General features: G+C 36.6%; 1 protein-coding gene across 2 annotated transcripts in view; it reads right to left on the bottom strand.

The window, feature by feature from the left end:
- The window catches only part of rbms2a (RNA binding motif, single stranded interacting protein 2a), a 49656-nt gene extending 43161 nt beyond the window's left edge, over positions 1–6495 (bottom strand). The window contains exon 1 of one of the 2 annotated variants that reach the window (XM_056468457.1): positions 6289–6495. In XM_056468457.1, coding sequence (XP_056324432.1) covers positions 6289–6360 — 72 coding nt within the window. In that variant the 5' untranslated portion in view covers positions 6361–6495. The remainder of the gene's footprint in view (positions 1–6288) is intronic. The other variant, XM_056468456.1, reaches the window with a different exon arrangement.
- Between the last annotated feature and the right edge of the window lie 603 nt (positions 6496–7098).

Genomic DNA, 7098 nt, shown 5'->3' with positions numbered 1-7098 from the left:
CCTCATGTGGAATTTGCTTCTTATTTCAGCGTCTGCTACTGTCCACCAGAAGACGCATCTTCAGTCGCGGACACGTGCTTTGAGAGCCTTTCTGAATGAATGAATAAATGATTCATGCTGTTTCCACATAACGCACATTTTCATAGCAGAATATCTGACTTCAGTATTGAATGTTCACTTAGCATGTTTCTTAAATATCTGCAAACATATTATGGTATTAATATGCTTTAGAAGAGTCAGAAACATACAGCACCTTTAAAAATAAATTAGTAAATCCAATGAATAGTTTTTAAGTGTACTTGAATGAGCTGAAACAACACAATTCTTGATTTTTTATTTATTTATTTATTGATTTTATTTATTTATTTATTCATTTGGGGGGGGGGGGGGTCAACTTAAATGTGCTGTGTGTATGTTTCTGACTCTTCTGAAGCATGAAAATACCATAATATGTTTGCAGATATTTCAGAAACATGCTCAGTGAACATTCTTGTTTATCTGAAATTTCTTCAGATTTTCTTTCTCTGAGAGCATTTAAGTTTCCTTGGCTGTGTTTTAGATCATTGTCTTGCTGAAATGTCCACCCTGGTTTCATCTTCATCCTCCTGCTAATGCAGATGTTGGACTGAAGCAGCTGATATTCATTTACACTGAGGAAGGGCAGAGGGTTGCTGAAGAACTACTGAGAGATTTCAGCTGCTGTCTGGGCTTTCACTGCCGAACTACACCTTCCTTTCTTCATGTGTTCAATACTTTTTCCCTGCATCATTTCATTTTATTAAACATATGTTCATTTGTTAACTAATTAAATTTGTTTTCTTTCCATATATAGGTTTCCTTGGTTGTTACCAACATCCGGGGTAAATGTCAAGTCAACAACACCTTTAGATATGTTTTCTGAGAAAAATGGTGACATGTTCAATACTTCAACACAATCTAAACACGTGTGCTGTCAAACCGATTTTCTTAATGTTTTTTATTTGCATGTGTTTTCTTAAGACGCAGCGCGTAGAGCTCTCTCAGTCACCATAAACAAAATATTCAACCACCGAAAAAAAACTTCTGGTGAAAGATTGATATGACTTTCTTCAGGTTCCTTTAACAGAAATGGTAATATAATCAAAATAAGTCCATTTAATAGACCTAAGCATTCGTTTACATGCTAAAATGTCAGTGGTTTCAACAGTAAAAAAAAATGCTACAATAAAAATCCATAACCTGGTTAACGAAAGTTTCCTTAATTAATATGGTTAATAACCGTAAATTGACTTCCCTGCATGACATTTCACTTTTTTCGCTCTTTTGTTGACATCGCTATGGTTGGTTTTAGTATTTTTTCTCTTGAGTTACGCACATTAGTACACTGAAAAAAGTGTTGCATGCAAAACTGTTGCAAATAATTTATTTGTGTCGAATTTAAACAAACAAATTAAACTGAGCAATGTTCCACTTAATTTGTTTGTTTAAATTCAGCCCAAATAAATTGTTTACAACCACTTAACATGAACAAATTGAGTAAATCCAAGGAATCATCTTTGAATAATTTTTTTCAGTGTGTAGTGGCTGAGTGAGCTTAACGCACTGCAATAAGAAAGCACATGCAATTACCAAAAACACCAGCAAATTAGGAAAAGATCTTCATCAGTTTGACAGAATACGCGCTGCAAATCCTCACAAAGCATATACATTAAAAAAAATGTGCTGCATTTCTCACAACACAAAAACAACGCAACGCAACGGGGTTCAGGGGGACCCAAAAGCATGACAGACTGCTGTGCGATGCCTATTGGTCAGTGAAGTTGTAGGTCAGGGGTGCTGCAGTGCGCTTTATTAATGTTGGTGTTGCGTGAAAATGCAGTGCGCTTTTTAATGTATATGCGCTGTGAGGATTTGCAGCATGTGTGCTGTCAAACTGATGAAGATCTTTTCTTAATTAGCTGGTGTTTTTCGTAATTGCATGCGTTTTCTTAAATTGCAGGGTGTTATGCTCTCTCGGCCGCCGTACATAAGAGTTTAAATTACATCTAATGTTGATAAATAAAGTTTATTGCATTATTTTAATACTATGTGTGTTCAATCAAGCAGTAAATATCATTGATTTTAAACCAGATCTTAAGCAGTTTACAATGGCATGACAGTTCACCAGAAGCAATGACAATCCTGTCATCATTTACTCATGCTCCACTTCTTTCAATACTGTTTGAGTTTCTTTCCTCTGTTGAACGCAAATCAAGATATTCTGAACAATACTGGGGGGAAAAAAACAGTTTAGACCCATTTTCATACAAAATTAGAACCACTTGAATGCAAGTAAATGCTGATGAACTATCCCTTCAAGGCAGGGGTGTCAAACTCAGTTCCCGGAGGGCCGCAGCTCTGCACAGTTTAGTTCCAACCCTGCTCCAACACACTTACCTTTCAAACAAGCCTGAAGGACTCAATTAGTTTGATCAGGTGTGTTTAATCAGGCTTAGAACTAAACTGTGCAGAGCTGCGGCCCTCCAGGAACTGAGTTTGACACCTGTGCTTTGAGGAAATATGCACTTGGCAAACAGAGATGTGCACATTTTGAAGACGCACAGTCGTGCTCGAGATACTGATTGTAATTTGAGGCTGGCACGTGCTTTATTGCTTTGCACAGACAAACATGAACATGAATGTCTACTGATACCAATTATCACACACTGACAGGAACACTAAAGCACTAAAGATGTCACTAGTGTGGAATGCTGTTACTGTATGTGCTTTTCTGGGTTGAAATTGAATGCATTCACTGGGTCATGAACTGTGTACCTGTTAGTATTGACGCCACACAAACATACCAGACGCTTGACTCTATTGCGCAATGAACATCAACACTTTTCACAAAGCTCCTCAAGTTTCTGTAGCACTCGAACAACACCATGGGTTTGATTCCCAAACAACACCAGAGCTTATATACAGCTGAAGACAAAATCATTCAAAATTTATTTATTTATTCAAATATTTTCCCAAGTGACGCTTAAAAAGCCCCGGTATACCAAACAATACTCAATAAATGATGTGATTTCAGTAGAAAATACTCACCAAAACCAATTTTTCAGGGGGATTGAAAATTTTTAAACAACTGTTCTACTCTTTAGTTTGAAGTATAATAGGTCATCTAACAGCAGAGTTTCTGCAGGTTTCACCAAGTTATATTTAGGACTTTTAAAGACCTTTTTAAGGCCCGTTTACACTAATATGTTTAGTTTTAAAACTGCGTTTTAGGATGAAACGATCCGTGTCCACACTGGTGTTTCACCTAGCGTTTCTGAACAGTTCCGTCCACACTATAATGCTGAAAAAGCAGCGGGTGTTTGAGCACATCTACCGATATGAGAGCTGTGCATGTCAGACAGTTCATCAAGGATCTACCACTGCATCTAATCTCACTATAGTTGTTAAACGTGATATTTAATTCATCTTGTTGTCTATATCTAACCACATATTCCCCGACTTTGGTCTTTTGAATCTATTGTTCTCAGGTATCGTGTTTTGGCTGAGTGCAAAGATAAGTTAATATATTAATTTGTGTAACCACGTACACTGATTCTGCACATTTGACTGGTTGCATGCATTTATTTCCTATAGTGTATAAACTTATTGTACATTATACTTTTATAATGGCCATTATTGATTATTAAAACTGATATTCAGCAAAAGAGAGGGTGTGTTTCATATTTTTCGAAGAAAATGAAGGGGCAGTGATGTTATAGGCTCCGTTTTGTTATAAACATGCATACAGTGAAGATGACGCTCATATAAATATGTAGCTACACGATGCCTCAACATTTTTTGCACCTGTTAAGTTCATATCAACATGAAAATAGGCAGTTTCTTAAATCATGTTCATTTTTTCAACTTCTGACAAGGTCTCATATTGTTTATTACACTATATCTTGACTATTCTGTCTGTAAATAAGACTTCTAAACAACATTAGCACTTGTTTAAATGACTATAAACAATGTTGTACTGTGATAGTCATTGATTGGCTGTTAAAATGATTTCACCGTTTAGTATTTGCACTTTTCTGAAAGTATATTATTAAGGAGAAACTCCAAATGTGCTATTTTACCCCTATAATATTTTTTCATGAGGGTTGTGCTCTTGAATGTGTGTTACATCAATCTACTATACCGTATTTACCATACTATAGTACAAGTATCTAATACTGTATATAATATTCACAACACTCTGCTGCAGCATACTGTAGTATTAACTATAGTGAACTGGTAAAGCTGTAATAAATGCTGTGGTATAGGCCTACTTTAGTTTTTACTAAAGTAAACTGTGGTGTATGATATAATATATCACTGTAGAAAACTACAGTATTGTGTAATTGTTTATATTACTATAGTTGCTGTATTAACACAGCAGATTCAGTCAAATACTTTACTATATACTTTAAGTATCAAAAACAATATTATTTTACTAGCAATTACTAATTGAGGCGAAATTGGTTTTATATCCGCACATTCATTCATTTTTTTCAACTTCTGACAAGGTCTCATATTGTTTATGACATTATATTTTGAATATTTGGGCTGTAAATAAGACTTCTAAACAACATTAGCACTATTTAATTGACTATGAACAATGTAGTACTGTGATAGTCATTGATTAGCTGCTAAAATGATTTCACTGTTTAGTATTTGCACTTTTCTGAAAGTATATTATTATGGAGAAATTCCAACTGTGCGGATATGAAACCTACTTTACCCCTATAGTGTTCTTTCATGAGGGTTGTGCTCTTAGCCTCTTGAATGTGCGTTACATCAATCTTTATCATATTTGAACCATACTATAGTACAAGTATATAATACTGTATATAATATTCACAACACTCTGCTGCAGCATACTGTAGTATTAACTATAATGAACTGGTAAAGCTGTAATAAATGCTGTGGTATAGGCCTACTTTAGTTTTTACTACAGTAAACTGTGGTGTATGATATAATATACTTTAGTTTTTACTACAGTAAACTGTAGTGTATGACAGTATAATATATCTTTGTAGAAAACTACAGTATTAGATAATTGTTTATATTACTATAGTACTTTACTACATACTATAAGGATCAAAAACACTATGGTATTCACTATAAAATATTAATTGAGGTAAAGTTGGTTTTATATTTGCACAATAGTTCGATTTTGAACAGTGACGGCCTCCATATTGTTTATTACACTATATTTTGAATATTCGTTCTGTAAATAAGACTTCTAAACAACATTAGCACTATTTAATTGACTATGAACAATGTTGTACTGTGATAGTCATTGATTGGCTGCTAAAATGATTTCACAGTTTAGTATTTGCACTTTTCTGAAAGTATATTATTAAGGAGAAACTCCAAATGTGCTGCTATTTTACCCCTTCAGTATTCTTTCATGAGGGTTGTGCTCTTGAATGTGTGTTACATCAATCTACTATACCGTATCTGATAGGCCAAGTTCTGGGAAACAATGGAACATTCACATCCTGAATTATGTAACTGTTTAACCCCATCTATCGCTACTACGCGACGCGACAAGAACGCTCGCGTCATACGCAAACAAGCTGGAAGTGTTCCAAACAAGCGTTCGCTCGCCAAGCGTTGCGCGTTTGACTGCGTTCGCGTCGCAAGTCGAATGTGCTGCTTTGGTCCTTTAACAAACATGGAGGTTCAGAAGAGGCGTAAACACAACCCAAAAGCTCGCCGAAGAGAACTTTTTTCCATTTTTAACGCGAGTCGAGCGCGTCACGGTGGGTTTTTAGGGGTGGGGCGATGTGTTTTCCCACCGCCGAAAACTTTCGCGTAATCATTCACATCGCAAAAGAAACAGAAACATCAAAGCATCCCTCCGTTCATACCAAACAGACGAAAACGATAGTTTAACCAAACATATTAACATTTGAATGATATTCATATATATTTAATTCCAAACAATGTCACGCTGATGGAAAGCGGCATACATTTTCCATAATTTGCGACCAAAGTTATTCTCCCATTCTTAAAACTTGATTAGCAAAGCATTTGCGTATTCAACAGGAATGATTAGCAAACAACCACACTACGTATTCCATGTAGCTATTATTATCATCATCATCATAAACTTATGAAAGCCGCCATTCCCAGCAAACCGAGCCATCTTTTCTCCGGTTCTGGACACACAATGATCCCGCAGAAAGCGCAAGTTGGTTCGTCAAGGACACTGCAGCTCATATTAACCACGGAAAAGCCGCCGGGTGTGGAAAGAGTGAGATAAAAGTCCGGTCGCGGTACCTTTTTGCCGTTTCTGCTGTTGTATCCGCTGTAGGGGTTGAATCCCGTGCGCGGCGGTACGGAGAGCAGCATTTTCCTCGGCGCGGTGTCCGGAGCGGCCGCTGACGTCAGTGAGAGGAAGTTCAGGCGGGATCCAGAGAGTCCCGCTGCCGCCGCCGGGAGCTGGTAACCCCGCCCGGGTCCTAGCGCCACAGACAGCCGCTCCAGACACGGCCACGGCAGGCGAATACACCCGGCTGGGCACTTCACACTGCACAGGGTGGAGGCTTGTTCCCGAATTAAAAAAAACACTATTTAAAGAGCAATTGCGGTGTAATCATAATCATTTGTATGTTTCAAATGTAGTTTTTGTCGCTGATTTTCTTTTAGATCACTCACTCAATCGGCTATAATGGTAAAGTTGGTTTTATATTCCCACATTTGGACTATTTGGACTCCCATATTAGACTTAATAATAGGCTAAAATTTCAGAAAAGTATTCTCAGCAAATTCTAAATAGTGAAATCATATTAGCAGCCAGTGACTATTAAAGTAGCCTACAGCATTTGTGAACAATGCTGGCTACTTTGTTTGTGTTGCAGTTTTTTCTTTTACATTACTCACTCCTTAAAATGTGTTGCCACTGCGGAATGAACCGCCAATTCGTTTTATTTTTTGCATTTAATGTTAATTTAATTGATCAATTTTCAGTATGTTTAAAAATGAAGTTATTACGAATGATTATTCCATGGACAGCCTTTAACTTAAGTTGAGCATTTTCAAGCTTGTTCCAGATTAAAATGAGTAAATTATTAATAAAAAGGCAATTGC

Source organism: Danio aesculapii, chromosome 11 (assembly GCF_903798145.1).
Source record: "Danio aesculapii chromosome 11, fDanAes4.1, whole genome shotgun sequence".
Lineage (NCBI taxonomy): Eukaryota > Metazoa > Chordata > Actinopteri > Cypriniformes > Danionidae > Danio > Danio aesculapii.
Note: the sequence above shows the minus strand (reverse complement) of the source record. Positions and strands in the feature narration are given on the sequence as shown.